The sequence below is a fragment of the Onthophagus taurus genome, chromosome 11, assembly GCF_036711975.1.
Source record: "Onthophagus taurus isolate NC chromosome 11, IU_Otau_3.0, whole genome shotgun sequence".
Classification (NCBI taxonomy): domain Eukaryota; kingdom Metazoa; phylum Arthropoda; class Insecta; order Coleoptera; family Scarabaeidae; genus Onthophagus; species Onthophagus taurus.
In genome coordinates this window covers 29,073,213-29,095,255 of record NC_091976.1, presented here as the reverse complement: position 1 = coordinate 29,095,255, position 22,043 = coordinate 29,073,213, and the positions used below count along the sequence as shown (strand labels likewise).

General features: G+C 33.7%; 1 protein-coding gene and 1 long non-coding RNA gene across 3 annotated transcripts in view; one reads left to right on the top strand and one right to left on the bottom strand.

Annotated features, from left to right (window-relative positions):
• Positions 1–2,366: 2,366 nt before the first annotated feature.
• LOC111415201 (sarcoglycan delta) overlaps positions 2,367–22,043 on the top strand; it is a 115,656-nt gene continuing 95,979 nt past the window's right edge. Inside the window, exon 1 of the mRNA XM_071200180.1 lies at positions 2,367–2,681. Coding sequence (XP_071056281.1) covers positions 2,499–2,681 — 183 coding nt within the window. The 5' untranslated portion in view covers positions 2,367–2,498. The remainder of the gene's footprint in view (positions 2,682–22,043) is intronic.
• On the bottom strand, positions 13,873–15,032 carry LOC111419566 (uncharacterized). Of its 2 annotated transcripts, XR_002707021.2 has the most exons (4): positions 14,936–15,032; positions 14,780–14,877; positions 14,555–14,696; positions 13,873–14,133 (listed from the first exon to the last, which is right to left on the bottom strand). It is a non-coding gene; the product is annotated as an uncharacterized lncRNA (long non-coding RNA). The 2 variants fall into 2 exon arrangements; XR_011641947.1 differs by lacking the exon at positions 14,936–15,032 and having other exon boundaries at positions 14,780–14,929.

The window sequence follows — 22,043 nt, the reverse complement described above, 5'->3', positions numbered from 1 at the left end:
GAAGGAAGCTACAAATAAAAGCACCCTCCTGTCCGACGGCTGCTTTGGAAGCCCTACTCGGTCTCACACCGCTCCACATATATATACAAAAGGAGGCAGCCTTAAGTGCCTTATTACTGAAAACAGTTTCTTCACTCAAGTTGATGCAGGGTAATATCAGAGGACACCTCGAGATCCTCAAAGACCCATGTCTAAATCACCTGATTGAAATTAAAACGGACCTTATACCGACGGAATACAATTTCAACCAACCGTATAAGGTCATATTTAGTAGCAGGGATGATTGGGCGAAAGGAGGGCCTCAACTAAAAAGAGGAGCCCTAGCCTGGTACACCGATGCTTCAAAGACAGTAAGATCTGGAGTAGGCATGGGCATCAGTGGACCAAATAGCCACATCAAATTGCCCCTCAGCTCGGACTTAACAATTTTCCAAGCAGAAGTTCTTGCTATAAACTTCTCCACCGCTTTGAACCTACAGAAGGGACAAAAAGGTGCATCCATAAATTCGGCCTACACGTGTGGCTCCGCACTGATCAGAGAGTGCACCAACAACCTGAGAGAACTCGCTAGGGGCAATGATGTTACCCTATGGTGGGTTCCAGGTCACAGCAACATTGAGGGCAATGAGAAGGCCGACAAGCTGGCCAAAGAGGCAGCAAACACGCCCTTCATTGGACCCCAACCTGGATGTGGACTACAAAAAAGCCACCTAAAACAAATAATCAACAACTGGGAGGCTTCAAAGATAGCCTTACGCTGGAAAGAACTTCCAGGTCACAGACAAGCGAAGAGTATGATAACTCCGTCGCAAAACAAAACCAAAGAGGTTTTATGCTTCAGCAAAGGGGATCTAAGAACGCTCTCAGGCTACCTAACCGGCCATGTGCCCCTAAAATACCACCTCTTCCACATTGGACAAGCTGGGGATCAAACTTGTCGACTATGCAACGACGAGTCAGAAACTGCTGAACATATACTGTGCAATTGCGTCGCCAGAGGACGTCTAAGGCACAACGTCTTCGGTAAAACTCCCCTGTTACCTACCGACATAAAGGTTCAAGACCTCAGGACAATACTAAGGTTCATTAAGGACCTACATTTGCCCTAAACCTTTGGAGGGCTAAAGTTACAATAGATCTTATAGGTCGCGGTAACGAGAGGGGCCGCCCTCCTCAGCCCAGCAGCAATAATAATAATAAATCCGGGGGCTGGGTATATTGTTAAAGTTTTTGCTGTCTCACATAATTTACAATAATTTTAGTAAGAGAAGAGAAGAAACAAAAAATACAGAATAAGAAAAAACATCAAAAATAAATTAATAGTTACCCCTGCCAACAAAGGCGCAGGAATGATTATCATTACAGAAGACCAATACATAGAAAAAATAGAGGATTTCCTCAAGGAAAACAATTTCAAGACAAGCAACTGATTAAGGAAAACACAGAAATTATAAAGGAATTCTTAACTGATAGAATTAACATACCGTAGAATGGGGTGAATAGAAACAGAAAGTTTTTCATAATTTGTTTACTTTTAAACTAATAAAAAAAAGTTTAGTTTGGTTGCGTGAAAATGATGTAGAATGATGGCAACCAATTATACTCTGAAAAAAAAATTAAAAGAAGGTTGACAACAATCGTTTATACGAAACGAAAAGTAGGGAAAACACAAACAGATTTATCACTTTTCCGGGAAATATCTCAAATGATATTAAGAAGATATTTAATAGAAATAAAATAACAATCTCTTTCAAAAACAAAAACACTTTTGTTATATTGTTTATTAGTTGAATGTGCATAGTTAGTCATGAATTATTATATTTATTACTTTTGTTACCAGGATAGAATCTTTTGTATTTTTGAATACATAACAGTTTGTATGTTCTTGTTGCCAGACTTACGATGGCATAAATCTGGTCCTAAATATCTGGTTTCTTTTTGTATATGAAGGGTCTCTTTTTAGGCTACCTTTCATTATCGAGAATGTTATTTTGTCTTTCGAAATAGTTACTTTGTTTATTCCTGGCGAGGCGCTACAGCAATACTAAAAGTAAGCAACGTAGCATTGTTGAAAACTCCTCAGTTTTTCTGTTTTTGCCTTTGATTTTTGTAAAACAATATTACTTAATGTTGAAATTTAGAAGTAATGATAAAAAAATAACAATCTATAAAACTGATCGAGAGAATGGCGTGAAACGAGTGCGGCTTATCACGCGGACGTTATTGTCGAACAATTACCCCGCGTGACTGGTCTAACTTGATTATTTTTTCAGGAGCCTCGAGCGAGGTTGGCGCGAAATCGCGCCTGCTCCAACTCGTACGTTGGTGGTCGTATCCGTCACTAGAAGCGTCGAGACGCTCAGTCCGACGCGGACTTTCAACCCGGAGCCAACCCCGCATCGAGCGCACCCTCGAAAGCACGCGTTTTTACGATAGACTAACTTTTGAATCGGATAATAATCATGGAACTTGCAGAGCAAGTTTAAAAAATTTTCAGCATGCCCGCCGTTGACGGCGAGGATCTTTTCCTCAACGGAGTGGGACGTACCCAAAGCGTCTATCAACAACAATCCACTGGGGAGAAACATGTGCTGTTTTATCCGACGAGTCCTGCACCTTCAATTAATTCTGAAGAAAGGAGGAGTTGGTCCCAAGCATCATCTTCATTTACTAATACACATGTGAGTGATTATTTATAATTTATAAGTTAAAATTTTTTTAAATCCGGCTCCTCCACCAAAATTAAAAAATATTATATCGTTCTTAATCAAAGTGAAAACTTGTTTAAACTCCTTAACTAATAGCGATGTAACCCAAATTCCCACTTTCTCGCACACTCTCCATTCGAGAACATCCATCAGGATGGGAACATAGAAGACACGGGGTATGAAAACGGGGGTTGGGAGTTTTAGCAGTAACAAACTGTCGCCGTGGGATTTATATTTATACGTATTCGCGTACACGCGGGCGCGTAATATAACGGAATTCGGCGAATTAAGGCGAAAGGAAGGCGGTCGTAAATTCGTCACCTGTCGCGTTGGCTTTATAATTCGCCCTCGCCGTCAAATATGCGTACGTCCCGAGACGCCGGATTCCATTTGTTCCGGTTGTCGACGTCATGACAAAGTGCACGCGCGCTCCTCCGCGTTCCTGGAACACGATGTAGACAGGACCGGGGAGAATACTGGAACTACATACGAGGAACATACACAGAAACGTACGCGGGGAACAAGTGTCGCTATGCGAAACACGCAGAAACGAAACGTTGTAATCTATTAGCCGACCGGTGACCGTAACTGACGTAAAAGCAAAGTTTTAAGCTTGATAATTTAGTTTCACTTTGCTGAAAAAGTTACAACGATCCAATGCAATAAACAGCGTACTAGTTCTTTTAAGTACATCCTACTAACAAACATTTTAATCAATTTAAATCACTTTTTTGGTTTAATTAATGATAAATATTTAATCATAAAGATTTTACAGATAAACAATTTAAGTGTTTTGAGCCAATAACTTGCCAGATTTTATAATATTGAACAGAAGTTTTGAAATAAAAATGCTCATGGTAGAAATTTTCAGCCATGAAACATCCTACTGCTAACAAGTTAGCCTCCACGACGTAGGATGTAATCTCTGAGAAATAAAAGCTCATGTTGCCAATATGTTGGCAGACTCCACGATCTTTAATATAAGCTGTGAAATACGATAGCTCATTCTGCCGACAAGTAGAACGGAAGTTCTGAGGTACAAATCTTCATGTCCCCAATAAGTTGGCAATCTCTATGATGCTAGGTAGAAATTTCCAAACATAATAGCTCTTACTGCCAACAAGTTGACAGCTTTCACAATATAGAGGAGAGGTTCTAAAAGCATTGTTATATCTGACTCACGATGTTTTTGTATCGGCATGGTATCAATGTAGCGCCACAGCTGGATGCAACCTCAGCTTAACTAGGCTTGATGTCGTTCACCTACGCCGAGGTCGCTTGCGGGCGAGGCGCTACAACAATACTAAAAGTAAGGAGCCCACCATTCTTGAAAACTCCTCAGTTTTTCTGTTTGCGTAGCTCGGATTTGTTAAACTGTCCATCCTTGACAAGTATTCAAGTTTTATATTGACATGGTATCAATGTAGCGCCTCAACTGCAAACGACCTCGGCTTAATTAGGTTTGATCTCTTCTGGGTTCTAATATTTATTAAGCTTCGTCCCATTTCTGTGCTCAACTGTATGTATTAAATAAATAAATAAATGTCGTGATGCGATAATTAAGTATGATGTTTATTTAAGATGACTTATTAGCGACCGAGGCGCTATATTATATATCATTGTGAAAAGGTAACTTTAATTTGTGATATAGATCATTATTTTATTCCGAGAAATAAGCTTAGTATGATTTTCATCTTTATATGTATAGTTTGGAGTTTTTTTATAAATTGGCAACTTCTACGATGCATTGTAAAAATGTTTGCAGACTCCACGATCAAATAATAATAATAATAATGTCTTTCTTGAATTAAATAAACTTAATTACAATGTATAAATAAAATATGTCAGGCGGAGTCCAGATGGCACAACTAACGAAAATTGTATTGAGAATAAGATAAAAGGTAAAAGATGGTGAACAAATTCTTGATGTCTCATTAGCAAGCTTAAAGGCTCTGAGAGATAACCTCTTTAGGTCATTAAGCAAATCGTTGTAAAGTACACAAATCTGATACGTGAATGATCTTCTAAATGAATGACAACTTATACTTAGGAGGAGAAATTCTACCACTGAACCTCATATTCAAATTGTGTGCAACACAACGAAATCTTATTTTGTTTGTCAGGTAGGTCAAAATCGTATAATAGAGACAATAGAGACAGAGCGTTAGCAATTTACATCTATTGAACATATTTAACCAACCAATCTTTAATATATCTAAGCTCTGAAATACGATAGCTGATGCTGACAACAAGTAGGCAGACTTAACAATGTAGAACAGAAGTTTTGAGGTAAATAGCTCATGTTGCGTATAAATTGACAGACTTCAGAGTATAAAATGGAAGTTCTAACAATAAGATACAAATGGTCATGTTGCCAATAAGTTAGCAACCTCTATGATGCAAGGTAGAAATTTCCAGACATAATAGCTCTTGCTGCCAACAAGTTGACAGCTTTCACAGTATAGAGCAGAATTTCTGAGATACAAATGCTCATATTGTCAACAAGCGGATAACTTCTACAGTGCAAGGTAGAAATATTTAGACATAATAACTAACTGCACAGTATAGAACAGACGTTTTGAAGTACAATAGCTTCTGCTGCCAACAATTTGGCAGACTCCACGATGCAGGATAGAAGTTCTGAGATATAAAAGCTAATGTAAGGTAGAAATTTCTAGACATAACAGCTCCTCCCAACAAGTTTCTTTGCATACTTTGAGAGACGATAAGCCCCTCTATATGATGAACATATAAAATCATATGGTTGTATAAGAAAAAAATCGAGAAAAATGCGTTTTCTGAAAATATTAAACCAGTAATTTACAATCAAAGTAGGCACCGAAATAACGCCGTTGACAGCTTTAAATGTCAAAAAAATGACAGTTTCATCAATTATGGATAATTAATAATGTATGGGTACGGTGACACATTTAATGTAGTTTCATCATTAGCAGCTGTTTTCAGAAGCCCACTTTTTGGAAGGTTTTTAACACTTCCGGTGTTAAGGATTTTTTTTTAATATTTTGGATACTGTGGATTGTGTATCCGGGTAAATATTATTGAACAGTGTACAAACTTCAGACATTTAAAGCTGTCAACTATTAAGTAAGCAATAGTCATCAAAGTAGGCGCTATTTCGTGCCTACTTTGATCATAATTTGCCGATTTAATATTTTCAGGGAACGCATTTTTTCTTATTCAACCATATGATTTGATATGTTCATCGCGAAGAGGGATTTATCTTCTATCAAAATATGCAAAAAAACATGGTTGCCATAGCAACGAAACAAAAAACGATGTAAACAAGCAAACATCGCCAAAAAATGCGCCACAATTAATAAAGTAACTTTTATTTGAAACATTCCAGGCATTTGACACACCCTGTATAAGTGGTGCGTTAATTTTGCGGTTGAGTGTATTTGGAAAATCTGTAAAGTTCATCAGAGATTTGTGGAAATACTCCAAAAATCATGAGAAATCCTCTATAAATCTTGGAGAATTTTAAAAACTCCAAGAAATTGTATGGAAATTAACATTTTAATTATAGTATCTAATTGATACCAAATATCTACAAGGTGTTTCGGTGACTCGGGGAACAAATTTAACCACTTACACCAGAGTGAAAATGAAGACGATTCATGAAAAAAAAATTAGTAAAAGTCTTCAAGTTTCAAAGAAACAGGCCATCAAAGTTAGGAAATTTTAACACTAGTCTTAGACACTATTTACGTAGAGCGCTTAAATTTGGTACAGTATAAATCAATGTGATGTAAAATCGTTAGGCAATTTATGAATTGGAGAGGTCCGCGGGAACAATGCTATATAGGCTGTTCCTAAAGTTTGTTTGCTCAAAATTTTTTTATTCTATCATAACCCCACATTTATTTTTGCAGTTTCTAATAGTAAATTTAGTTTAGAAACTTTTATTACTGTTTGTTAATATTGATAAAAAACACCGTTTTCGTGTTAAATGCAAAAATGTTGGGTTCCGAAGTTTTTGAACATTTCCTTTATTATATTACTTGTCTTGTAATTTTATGTACTTTTTTTATTATTCTTGTTAATGTTTGGACATGTTGCATACATAATAGTTATGACAGCTCAGTTCGATTTTCACTTGTCATTGCCGATTCAGATTATTTATTTATTTTTTTTTAGTGTTATTGAATTCGGAGCCTAATATTTTTGCATTTAATTCGAAAACGGTGGTTTTTATCAATATTCTCTAAGAGTGATAAAAGTTTCTAAACTAAATTTACTATTAGAAACTGCAAAAATAAATGTAGGGTTATGATAGAATTAAAAAGTTCTGAGCAAACAAACTTTAGGAACACCTGTATAGCATTGCTCCCGCGTACCGATCCAACTCAAAAATTTCTTAATGATTTTACGTGATATTAGTTTACACTGTACCAAATTTCAACGGTTTACCATAAATAGTGTTTAAGATATTTACAAAAATGTGTTAAAATTTCTTTGATGGCCTTGTATCTTTGCAATTTGAGGACTTTTATTAATTCTTTTTTACATGAACCGTCATCATTGCAACTATGCAACCAATATTACAGTATTTATTTTGTACTACGCGATTTGCGTATTGCAATACTAGTACTGCGATATTGGTTGCATACTTGCAATGATGACGTCGGGTACGATAATTAATTAACACACTGTATGTGGTTACATTTGTTCCCCGAGTCGCCGAAACACCCTGTATATAAAATTGACGTAAATTTTAGTTAAATGAATAAAATTTTTAATAATTTAAGCAAGTTTCTTTCATTTTGACTGTTAGGTTACGTAATTTCTAACCAGTTAAAAGTTTTTAATTAGATAATAACGTTGGGGCAGTGGCCGAAACTGTGGGCACTAACCGTGTTACGAACCGCGCGCGCTTCGGTCGCGAGCAATAATTGTATTATTTGGGCGTTAATAATTTGCGGAAATATTCAATAGCCCATCAGGCGAGGCTTTAAACTTCGATCGCCGTAAAATAACAAGCTACGTAAACCAATCCGATGAAACGACCATAACTATATTAAAGATTAGTAATGTAACCGCAAAATAGAAAATATAAATTTAATCAAATTTAATGATAACATCAAAATGAATCAACTTAATTTAATTACTGAATAAATAATTAATTCATCCCTATTAAAAAGTTACTTTATTGTTTAAATATTGACCTTAATTAATCAATCAATACCGACAACGTTAACTGTAGTAATTGAAATTAAACAAAACCTGTTTAGTAACCATTTAACTCATCGGCACCTAATTAATAATTAACGTGTTGAATAAAGTTGATAAATGCGAGGGATGTACAACGAAATAACGAGGAGTGGTACCGTTTTGGACGTCAAATGTCGGCCTTTTGCATTTTTAGACGCGCTTCTGGGGGAAATAAATGTGTAGCGTGGAATTGTGCCGGAATACACAATTACGGGGAGGCGTCGCGGCCCAAGCCGAGGTACTCGCGGGGCTTAACAACATATTTCAGCGGCTCGCGCGGAGCTGAGACTGCAATATCAAAATAACCGCCCCCTGAACGGTGCGGGGCGGCGCCCATCCGTATTCGGATGATATTTCGCGGCTGACGCCGGGGGCTGTTATATAATTGCATCATTTGTCACTACGTGTGTCGTATATATGTACCTCCACTTCTCCTAGAAACCCGTTTCGTAGCTTAGATATTGAAGGTGAATACGACAAATAACACAGTATTCATAAATATATTTTTTTTAAAACCATTAATCAATGTTTTAAACTTGATTGCCAAATCAAACTCTATTTTGAATAAATGGTATTTGGTGATGTTCCGATTAAACGTGTCTATTTTTTTTTTTTTGATAGTTCAGTGTAATAGTGCATAGTTTAAATTTTATCAAATCGGTATTCCGTTTCGGTTTTATAGCCCCGAATCGCGCAACTGTTAATATCGGGGTGCCGTTGCAATGGAAAGTTTGAAGTCAAAATGATGTCGTTAAACGGGAACGCGGAGAAGAGTATCGGATCAGTTCTGTGTAATTTAAGATTAATTAAAAGTTTACCGGAACCGTCTCGTTGTAAACGCGGCCCAAACCGCTAACCTGAGTGATTAATTATCGAATTTAAGCCGTCGGTTTACAGATGCCATTAACCGAATTACGAATTCCGCTTCGGCTAGAAGAAGAGACGCCCCGATAGTGTGTTTTTCGGGTAAAATCTCGCGAGATTTTCAGGGGCGGGAATTACGTTGGCAATTCTTTTTTATACCTCCCCCTTCTCAATATAAATAGGCGCTCGGCGTCCCGTCATAAAGGCCTAACGGGCACCGTGGAACGAACCGTATAAATTATTTTATCAAGACCCGGGTAGACTCCCTTTGGTTTACTTGCGTAAACTTACTGCCGCCCTTCTCGTAAAACGCGAGAAATTAAGGCTTGAGCAGCTCCCTTTTGTAGATTTATGACAACATTACGCACTGACGACAACGACTCCTATACCCATCCTTTCAACCAACTATTAATTCATTAAAATTAAACTATACTTCGAAATTAAATCAACAATTTTTTTCAAAATTAGTTTTCTCTAAAATTCAATTATTAACATATAGGTTATATTACATCATCTTAAAGAGGAGACTTTAAGCTTTAATTTGAGATATAACATGTTTTTGTATTCACATAAATAAGGATGAAGTGAGAGAGAAAATATTATATAACACATAATTCCATAAATGTCTGTTCAATGTCCTGTTGATAAATTTTTGTCTAACTATATAAAAGGTCTAACTATTGCTTGTAGATGTATAGTGTGTAAATTAATTATCGTACCCGACGTCATCATTACAAGTATGCAACCAATATCACAATATTGGTATTGCAATATGCAAATCGTGTACAAATCGCGTATACTGTGATATTAGTTGCATACTTGCAATGATGACGTCAGGTACGATAATTAATTAACACACTGTATACAGCCGTTTTAGTGGAAATTCCTTTATTCCCGTACTTTAAGCTTCGAAAGTGTTTTGCCCGTCTTATTGCTTCACTTCTTTGTAGTGTTTTTTAGACGTAACTTCTTGTCTAAAAACATACCTAGATATTTGTCTTGTAGAATGTTTGTATTTCTTTTGTTGTTTCAATTTGGGTCGAATAGGGAATGGTTTGAAAAAAAAATATCGAAACAGTAAATATTATATCGCCTTGTAAAGGAGAAAACGGGTTAGAATATGTATAGTTGATTTTTATGCATAATTGTCATTCATTAAAAAAGTTAGTTGTGGTTCTGATCAGATATGGGTTTACATTTAGGAGATTCTCTTATGCCACACGCTGTCAAAAGCCTTGCTGATGTCCAAAAAGACCGCTACTGTGCGTTTATTTTGTAAGTGTGCTGTTTCGATGTTGTTGAATAGGATTGAAAGAGGAAGGGAGGTAGAGTTTTGTGGTTTAAATCCGAATTGGTTGTAGTATATTGAATTCGTCTTCGCTAATATCTGGGATAGACTTATTGTGTATTGGTGTTGTTAGATACCGTGCGTACCAGCTATCAAAAAAATTCTGGTGGTCTTTGTCGAATCGTGCGTTTTCTCTCGGTGATAATGCGTCTAGAAAATGTTCTGCCATAGCGTTGCATTTCTGTACGTCAGATACTCACTCGGTATTGTTATACATTAGTGTTGGCATCGACCAGGATCTCGTGTATTTGGTGATTTTCTTAATCTTGTACCAGTATGAGCGCCCTTTGTCTTTCTTGATTTCTGAACAAACTTGTAACCATTGGTTACTTTGATATACTTTTACTTCGTTATGTATTTGCTTATTGAGTTGGTTGTATTTTGTGTTTAAATTTATGTCCTTCGTCTTCTGATATTGTTTGTATGTCATCTTCTTAGCATGTATTAGTGGTGGAACGAATACCGGATAGTTACCAAATATCTGGCTTTGGCCGGATATTAAAAACCTATTGCTTAGTACTCCACCATTCACAGGAATTAGTATCTCTTTTAGGTGTTGGACACTGCAGATAATAATCAAGTTCAACCCAAATAGGACTTTTTTCATTGAATACAACCTTATTTATCATTAGCAACCTCATTGTCACAATCCCAATACGATATATAAAATCTCTTGTTGCAGTTTCGTCTAATTTTCTTCTCTTCGCTTATAATTCACCATCACATTCATTATTAACAGAACTGTCGCTATTATCACTTTCGATTGTTAATTAAAGTATCCTCTTTTTAATGCAACAAGCCGTTTTGAAAAATCACTTTTAGTTCTTGAGAAAAAATTTTTTGAAATAATCGACAATTTTTTCCAGTTTTGCAATTTCCGCCGATTAAGTTTTAAAAATTCGTATAAAATCCATTTCTTGGAATATGAGTATGAAAATTTCCTAAAGTGTTAATAAAAGTGTCCTCTTTCCAATGAACAAACTCGTTTTGAAAAATAGCTTTTAGTTTTTGAAAAAACAATATTTGAAGTTTTGATAAAATTTTCGATATTGCAATTTTCATTGATAATTTTCAAAATTCGCTATAAAATTAATTTCTTGAAGGATCCTAGTGGAAATATCACTAATTATTAATTAAAGTGTCCTCTTTTTAATGCAACAAGCCGTTTTGAAAAATCACATTTAGTTCTTGAGAAATAAATTTTTGAAATGATAGACAATTTTTTCGAATTTTGCAATTTTAGCCGATTAAGTTTTATAAGTTCGTATAAAATCCATTTCTTGGAATGTGAAAATTTCCTAAAGTGTTAATAAAAGTGTCATCTTTCCATTGAAGTTTTTGATTATAAAATTCATTTCTTGAAGGATCCTTGTGGAAATATCACCAATTATTAATTAAAGTATGCTCTTTTTAGAGTGGCTTCATGAGTTAAATCAGCATCAAAAAAGTTCATTTTGTATCTTGGATCAAAATAAGTTGACATTTTATTCAAAACATTCAATAATGTGGCAATGTAGGGTATCACTTCAGAAAAGCACTAGCATGTATTAAATTTAATATATCTTTGGAAAACTTGTAAACGAATTGGTTATATGTTACTATTGGAGAGTATTTCATGATGGATTGCTGAAACACTATTCACTCCTTCAGGTCTTATTTAGGTCGTATTTAGTTTTATTTTTAGGTTGATCTGGAATTAAATTTCTTTGAAATTTCAGGGATATGCTGAGATGATCTGAGCATAGTTATCGCGTCACGTCAACTGGTATTATGTTATGTATTAGATTTCATGTCTTTTTTTGCCGTCATGATGAAGGTAGGTTCTGTACGGTGTTTTATGTAATGCGAATTAGATAGGAGAAAATGTAATTGAGCTGCTTTGGCTTCTTCTATGGCGGAATGGGGATGAATATATACTAGGAAAACGTGTTAGAGTTTGTTTTTGATACGAATTTGTTTCGGTTTCCACAAATAGCTAATTTTCTCTAAAATTCTAATATTAACGTATAAGTTATGTTACACCACATTAAAGAGGACAATTTAAGCTTTAATTTGAGCTATAACACATTTTTGTATTCACATAAATAAGATAGATATGATGTATTAAAGTTTGTATTAAAAACAACGTTATTAACGTAACCTCTTTTTTACAACATAATTTAAAAGAATTTTTTTCTAGCTGGTTACAAATTTCGGAATAGGTTATCATATATCATTTTAAAGAGGGCACTTCAAATTTTTAAATAAAACGTAATTTATTTTTTAATCCCTAAAAATAACGCAGTAATGAAGTTTTAAAAGTGTCATAAATTTTGGTGGAGGAGCCGGTTTTTACTAAATCATTGAATAGAACATGATTAGATTTTAACATTATTGTCTCGATCTATGGATTCTATGGTATAAGTTATGATATAGAACCTGAACTAAACGGGACTCTACCGGGACTCGGTACACCGCAGGTACGGTTCCTGTCCGGTTGATGAACGGTCAGATCCGAACTGTCCGCTGCCGCCCGCACCGGACATTCCCTCCATCTAACGCATTGCCCCCGTACTGATTTAGTACCCGAGCTACATTACCACCGTTAATTTATACTTTGCAGGTGAAAGAGACGCCCCCGCCGGGTTTAAATAATAAAAAAACGAACGAAAAGGGCATGACTTGAACACGACAGCGCCGTCGTTAGATGTATTTTTCGACGGCAAACATTCTCTGTTACGCTACGCGGCCCTTTGACGGAATTACACACGTTATGTGCATGCGGAGCGCCTCTCGCCCGGATTTATGAAAAGCCGGGTAAAGTGAGGGCCCCCCGCAGTAAATACGCCGCGCGACGTTAATGAGACATTATTTTTAAACAAGCGCGAGCATTAATCATGCGAGTGGCGCAAAATTGCGGAAATGCTCTGAGTCGGAATGGGAATTCAACCCTCAACGTAACTTTACACCCTTTGCCTCCAAATACCAACATTCGAAAATATAAAAATGTAAGATGTAATGTGATTAATTCAGATAATGTATCATTAACTTAATGCGGTCATCAATAATTGAGGTTTAATTGTTTGGAATAATGATCTCTAACAATCAGTTAGAACAATTAACTCCCCTAACGAGATACCAACACAACAATAGGTTATTTTTTTTTTAATTCGCGATAATTAAAAAGCTTTTTAAAAAGCTACAATTACGAGTTTCTGAAAAGACTTTTTTTAAACAACTCATTAGGCGTTACGTTTTGACTTCTTATTCAATGTTACGAACAAAAAGAAGAAATTTAAAAAAACGCTTTGTAGGATTTATCATTACCTATATACAGGGTGATTCACATAAGAGTTATATGTGAATCACTAAGTGTATGTGACGTGTTATACTAAGTTGTACCCCTGATATAGACTTTCCAAGTTGGGTCTTAAATTTTTAAAATATTAAATATCTTCCTAATACTTTAAGCTAGAAAAACCAAATTAGTGGCAAGTTGAGATCAATTTTGACATATTTTTTTAACCTTTTGGTGGATTTAATACATTAATACCTCATTTCATGTAGAATTTAATTCTAAAACTTTTTTACTCTTATTATTTTTTAAAAAACCAAGTCATTCATTACTTTTTTTTGAAATATTCCATTATTGCATTAATCGTAAGTGAGGTTACGAATAATAATTATAAAAATTTGTTTTTGTATTAATAAAATGTTGTAAACATGTTAGTATTCATCATGTATTATTGACCTTTACGTTTTTTTATTGTATTTAATCCATATAAAGTCAATACGAAGTAATTTTGTACAATTTTGACAGTGACATAACCTCAAATTTCATTTTTTATTAATTTGTTATTATAATTCAAGTTTGTCCGGTTAAAACTATTAAAAACGATAATCTTAGCATGTCAAGACCAAAAACCATCCATCGTATGGGAGTTTTGATGAAAATTCGTAGATTAAATATTTGAATATATTTTTGAAGCTGCACGTCGAAATCTAAAAGAAAATGTTCCGAAATCAGCACAAACAAAGTTAAAGCAACAAAACTACAACATTTCATACATAAATATTGTTAAAATAGAAATTAAATAATTTTTGATCAAATTTAATCGGTGACATTTGACATTTCAAAGTTGGTAGTACCGGAGAAATTTAAATTACGAATTTCAAGTTGAAGAATTTAACCAATCAGAAGACGTTATTTAAAACGTTTTAGCAATAAACAAAGGAATCTGGTTGATTTTAGTGTGATTTGGAACGTGACGACGAGAGCATGCCAATTTTATCGGCGATCATTTAAAAAACCACAACAAAAGTTAGGTTACTTGTCAATCACCATTGTGACATAACCTCAAAAATAGTAAACTTATTATTTAATAAGTTAAATAAGAAGATTATTTGAATTAAAATTATTCACCTTTAATAATAAACAAGAAAATTAAGTGGTTCCTAATCCAATTAATCCAGTGTACCATTCCGAAGAATTATTCCAATCAAGAATCATTGTTACCGATTCCTTTTGAAGAGTCCAAATTTCCTTATCCGAGAATTTCAGTAATCTACAAGGTAAGCTAAGTTATAATTTTCGATTTCATTACTATTCGTTGCTTTTATTATAATTTTTATTTCAAATTTCACTTACCTTAAATACGAGTTATTATTTTGTTTGGTTATGTTATTACAATTTCATTACGTATAATTCAATTATTAAAACAGGTTAATTAATTTACTTGGTATTAACTACAAGTTAAAAGATAATATTATTAATTATTTCACTGAGAGTTTTGTTAAAATTTACTTATTTATTTTTGTACTCGTTCACTCAAACGTCCGTTGAGTATTAGTTATAAGGTTATCTAACTCGAACAAATTGACGTTTACGGGATGTTGTAGGAAACGTGACGTCATTGGAGGAAAAGAATATTATAATATACAGGTGTCCATTATGTATGGAATATATGTAGTACAGTAATGTCTTGATAATCCGTGTAAGCGGTAATTCATAAGCATATTTGTTTCTGTATAGTTCTTTCTGCGTTCTCTTCTATGTAAGATTAGCTTTATAAAGAACTGCTATCGTGGTCCTCGTAAAAGAAAAACTTTGCAGATAGGAGAATTTCAAAAAGTGGAAAATGCATTGTTACATGGTTTAAAAAAAAAGGTTTTAAGGTGTTTTATAGCCATCTTTAGACACGTGCGGCTAAACCGGAATTTTTCTAGTTCTAGGTCTAGTGTTAGTTCTAGTTTTAGTGCAATAAAAATATACAACATAGTGATATCTAGCAACATCATGTTTGGACTCATTTTAATGGTTTTTTTAATAAAGAATACATCATAAAATAACACCATGAAGTTGTCTATTATATAACTAACTTCAGATTTAAAATGTCAACCTCAATTTTGACATATTTGTAATCTTCATTAAAAATCCTTTAAAATAAATACAAAAACGACATATTTATCTTCAATATTAATGAAGTTATGGTCAATTTCCGGTTAGAAATGTCATTGTCAATTTTGATATATTTGTAATGGTCGTGAAAAATCTTTTAAAATAAGCCCAAACATGATACGTTTAATTCCAATATTAGTCGAAATATAAGCAACTTCCGGTTTGAAATGTCAATGTCATTTTGACAAATTCTTAATTTTTATAAAATGTCTTAAAATTTATCTATAAAAATCACAATAAGAAAATGAAAAATTAAGTTTGGTGTTAATATTTCAAAATTTTGTTGCTAATTTCAATGTTGCCAACTTTAATATTTTTTATTACAACTTTGTTGTTTTTCGAGATAAATGCGTCATATTTGAACTCATTTTAAAGGTTTTTTAATAAGGAATACCGTGAAGTTGTCCATTTGTCTATTATATGATAGCTAACTTCAGATTCAAAATGACACGTAACTGGTTCGTTAGAACTTTTTCAGGTTCCACTATTCGTAGAGGTTTGAAATTTTGGTAGCATGGGTTGTTCATTCGGAACTTTCGATCTAAAATATTTTCAAGATGGCCGCCACTTCCGCTCTACCGGAAGTAGACCACAACTTCGTTATTTTCAATGGAATGCTATAGTTTTTATACACCGTTTCATTGTACGTAGAGAAATAGGTTGACTTTATGACATAAGATAGTCCCAATCTTATACAGGATGGTCAAAAATTAAATTACTGTTTCTCCATGTTCAATGGCGCAAAAGTCAAAAATTGTAAATGGAATGACCCATATTTTTTTAGCCTGACAGAAAGGGAATTTAATTCTCTACAAATTATCTATAAACATTCCTCTAATTGTTTTAATTGTTATTTAACCCTAAATTCTTGTACATTTTAATTGATCTAAAAATTTTTTTTTTTGATTTAATCCACTTACCTTGCTTATAATTTCATCCATTTACCCGTTTTGAATTAAATTCAACCTTAATCCAATTAATTATGTGTTTTTCATTAAGAAAACTTAAATTCAACGTCAATTTTGACAAGCAAGTGCAATATTTGGATCTTAATCACCATGGTAACCGAGTCAAGTTGGATAATCTTAAAATCATAAAATAATATTGAATTCTGTACGATTATCTCGCTTTTTTTTAATATCTTTATACAGGGTGTCTCACGTAGTTGGTTCGTTAGAACTTTTTCAGGTTCTACTATTCGTAGAGATTTGAAACTTTGGTAGCATGGGTTGTTTATTCGGAAGTTTCGATCTAAAATATTTTCAACCGGAAGTAGACCATAACTTCGTTATTTTAAATGGAATGCTATAGTAATATACTAATTTTTATTATTACATTTCTTGTTTTTATTAACGGTTTCTTATTTATTTGAATTAATTAAAATAAAGTTACTATATGTCACCACAATACCTACATACTTGTGGTGCTTGTGCAATAAATTCGGTGATAGTACTAGTAGTATTGTTTCCGTTATCGATACAACTGTAGGAAGGGCAACGCGACAAGCCAATTAGATTACAATACGATCGTAATTTAGATTTAATACCGGTTTTGGTATCGCCCCAGTGTAGCTGTCATATTTTCGCGTTATCTAATAACGAGAGTGCCTTAAATATCGTTTTCCACCAGATGTTGCTGATTAGTAAACCGTGCGTTCGCGTAGGTAAACCGAATGGTAATTATTAGAAAATCGATCAGTAATTGTTTGCGTATATTGGATTTATTGGTTAGCAATTTCTATAAGTGTACGATCACGAACGTGTTCTTTAATGGATGACCGATTCTCGCTAACACAATTCTTCCATGTTTGCGTGTTGAAATGTTTGGGATCAATGAGTAGGTTATTATTAAAGTTTTCGGATTCGAAAGCTGTAATTTTAGCAACGTCATAATGCTAAGTTTTCCCTCTTGTATTTAAATTCGGAAATGTTTTTAACTTTTACACCGCATACCGATAAGAAGAAGACCCTTGAGGACGATGCGGGAAAAACGTGTTGGTCCCACGACGTCGGGATATATTTCGAAAGTTTTCCAACGGTATAAATCATGAACGGGATTTAATTTCGAATGCCGCGTTCCGTTTTATTTAGGCCACGTTTTATGCGATAACTTCGACGGGCTTCCTTGATATTATCTGTATTACTCTGGGCTAATGAACGGAATAGGTAACCGCGCAAACTTGGCAATTAGCAAGATAACTCGGCAACTTTTCCATTAAAATCCGCGGTTGCCCAAACTACTACCAACTTTTACCCGACACAACCGAACATCAACTGACGTTAACTTAAAAAATCAACTTAAGCCGGATTTACATAAATTTAAACTGTAAAAACCGATGTAATTGAAAAAAGAAAATTTTCATTAACGAAAAACTTTTTTAAAAGGAATATTTCGCAACGCACACGTCGCCCATTAGTTTTTCCGTTTCGTTATGGTTCGACAAGCGCGTTCGTAATGCGTTTTATGTAATGGGTATAGCCGTACGTAGATTGTACAATACCGCTAATGGATTTTCCAATCAATACGTTCAAAAAAAAGTGACGCCTTTTACTTCATTTGATGACGATCAAATTATCGTAACAAATTGAATCCCCATTTAAATCTTATTCCCAACCCATTTTGTTTTATTTTCCATCTGGCTAAATACATTCAGTGAATAACCCATTCGTTCATTGTATTGGGGTTGCACATACACAAAGCAGCTTCAAAGTGCTACCTTCAAAGCAAAAACATGCATCAGCTTATTGGTCGCTGAAACCTTTCAAACTTTACATAAAAATTTGCTAATTCCATAAATCCATATTAATTGTTGAATCGAATTTAGTATCCCTACAAATTTAAAATAATTACTCCCCAACGATATTGATATCGAAAACGTAGGTTTTTATTTAATCCCAAGTTAACATCAAACGACCAATTAGTGCGTTTTAAAACCTAAACAAAGCACTTATTCGGAGCTAATTGATTATAGAAGGACGCGAAATGATAATCTAATTACGAAGCCTTTCATCTATTATAATTTCGTCGATAACATTTTATCGCCGGTTGCAATTACTATAATTCCTATTAATTTCGCGTTATAAAACAACCGTAATAATAATCGAGCTGACAGCTGCATAGGACTCATTGGTCCAGTAAATTTGGTAACCATTTGTTTAACGCACCGTCAAATTGCTACCAATTAATGTAATTAAATAGAAAGATTTATATTTATGTGTATGTTTATGTCTCATTTTGATGTGCAAAATTAAAATGGTATTGATTAAGTTAAAAAAAATAATCACGTCGAAAGAAATAATTTTTAACTCATTTAATATTAATTCATTTTTCTTTAAAATGGTTTTTGTTTCATTCGTTTCTTGAGTTACGACTTAATAAATTTTATTTTTATCAACTTAACCTCAATGAGTACAGAGTTGGATTAGAAAAATCGTAACAATGGGATTTATTGGAACGAAAGAATTATTTTTGGTGTACTAAAACTAATTTAAATTTGCTATAAAATGGTTTTTAAATCAACTTGATATCTCAATTAGATTTAAACAAAAGAGAGAAACTTCTTACTTGCGTGTTACCGGTTTCGAATTAAAAATTCATCATCAGCTGAATCTAAATAAGACAATGAAAATCACAATTTTTTTATAAAAATATGAGGTTTGATCGTTTAAGGTTTCATATTCGGGCATGTTATTATATTTTTCTATTTCCAACATTTCTAAAAGATCCAATTTATACCCTTTTGGTTGTTTATGAATCAGTTTCACATTATCGTAATCGATTTTATGTCCTGTTTCCATGTAGTATTTGTAAATGTTGGATTTTTGTGTTCTTTAAGTCTTTCTTTGAGCTTCCTACCCGTTTGTCCAATATATATTGCATTACAAAATCTTATCTATGGGGTGGTTGTTGGAAAAAGCTAATGTGATGTTGTGTCTTGTAAAGATGGCTTTACATTGGAGAGTTAGATTGTTATAGGGTATGGATCTATAAGTGGTATCTATGTTGTTTTTGGTATATAATGGATCTGTTTTTAATTTATAGCTTTTAATAAGTTTTTTGGTCATGGTGAGGGGGAAATTATTGGTGTCAGCTAGGTTTTGATATATTTTAATTCTATTTCTTTATGTTCCAGTTTTAGGGGATAATCGAGCATTCTGTTTATTAAAACTTCATGGTTTTAAAAGGATCTGTATTAAAAATGAAATCACCAAAAACCACCATCATTCGCTAAAATCAAATGCTCATCTTTGAAAGAAGAAACAAAACGAATTCTCAGTCAAAAAATACTAAACAATGAAAAAAGAAAACATTTTAAGAACATTAACATCAATCTAGAGAAGATTCACATCACAGAGAACTAAGAGAAATCTTCCACCACTTACAGCTCGAAGAATTAATAAACGAGATTTGATCATAGGCAAAACAAGTGAGACAGGATGACCTAAGCAAAAAGAAGAAAAACTCAATAACCTCAGAAAATACAAACACAATAGTAAAGCGAGTAAAACAGCAACAACACCCCAAAGAACAGTCCATCTTTTTACAAATTTGTCCGAGGATGAGATTCAATTCCTGAATAAAGAATAAATTTGCCCTCCATTCTAAAATTAATTTAACAAATACTGCCATCGACTTTGACGTAGCCATTAGAAACCACAATAATCAAACGCCTTTAAAAAACGAACTCATCTCTTTTTTAAAGAAATCCGAAAAACAACATAATTACAACAGAGATTTTAAAGAACAACGAAAATTCTGGAAAATAGTAAAGGATTTGAAGAAGAACGCTGGCATAGTTATTCTCGAAAGATGTGAATACGTTAAGAAAACCGTTTGTGTCATGAATAACAATAATTACATAAAACTAAAGACAACTTTAGACAAAATTATCAGGAAAACTAAGACAATTATTAACAACTGTAAGGATACATGGACTAAATTCTCCCCTCACATACAAAAAAGAAACTTCATTTCAAACTATTTTATTGACATGAATCCTTCAATCCCTAAACTGTATTCTCTCCCAAAACTTCACAAACAGGGCATACCTATACGTCCAATAACTAGATATAAATTCGCCAATGGCAAAACTATCAAAATTTATGTTAAACATCCTGAATGACAAAGTTCAAACCCAGTTTCACAGTCGTTAATTCAAGAGATGTCATAGAAAGAACAAAAAATTCAAATTTAAAAGGTGTCGTTTGACATCACTAATCTCTACTCCAACATCCCTATTAAATTCACGCTTGATTTAAACAAAAAACTTTTTAACTCAATCACTAATAACCCAAAAGAAATCGATCATATTTCAATGAAATATTAAAGCACATATGTACACAGAATTTTTGCACCTTCGATATAACTACTATAATATAGCCTATATATCTGGTTATCTTATACAGGGTGATTCAAAAAACCGCTAACAGACTTCTAGGGCAGGTAATACATCAAAAATTAGGATGAAAAGTCTTAATATACATGAGGTCGCAAATGCCTCCTTAACGAGATATAGCGGGTCAAAGTTTCTTTAAAATTAAACATTATCTGCAATAAAAAGCTCTTTTTTAAAAATATTTTCAACTCCACTGCTAATTTTGTCAAACGGGTAGTATTTTCGTGTAAAGTGATCAATTATTTATCAATTGGTCTCTTACAAAACTTTGATTAAAGCAACAGTTTTTGATTGAATTAACAAATTTTCTACAAACGTGTTTTTCTTAAAAACTATTGCTTTGATCAATGTTTTGTAAGAGACCAATTGATAGATAATTGATCACTTTACACGCGTAGAGAGCAATGGCGTAGAAAATATTTTTAAAAAAGTGCTTTTTATAGCAGATGATGTTTAATTTTAAAGAAACTTTGATCCGCTATATCTCGCCAACGAGGCATTTGCGACCTCATGTATATTAATTAGAATGTAGATCCATGTTGCAAGTGGTTTATATAAAGAATATAACGAAAAAACTTCTAAACTTGCTTTATTTAATTTAATATGCAGTCAGACCGGTTTCGGGGCTAGCCCCATCATCAGTGACAATGTCAGTGGCAAACTAAAATTGTAGAACGAAGATCATCAAAAGAACAGGGGGAGCATGTAAAAGCTTGTATAAGAGTCTCTTCACGTCTCGATAAGTATCAACGTGTATTTTTGATTTTCTTTAGCAAGTTTTTCAAAAAAACGTGCCTTTTTTTACTTTCGCCATTTTGTTATACATTTTTATCACCGCTTTATAAAGCCTTCAGCCTTATACAAGCTTTTACATGCCCCCCCTGTTCTTTTGATGATCTTCGTTCTACAATTTTAGTTTGCCACTGACATTGTCACTGATGATGGGGCTAGCCCCGAAACCGGTCTGACTGCATATTAAATTAAATAAAGCAAGTTTAGAAGTTTTTTCGTTATATTCTTCATGTATATTAAGACTATTCATCTTAATTTTTCATGTAT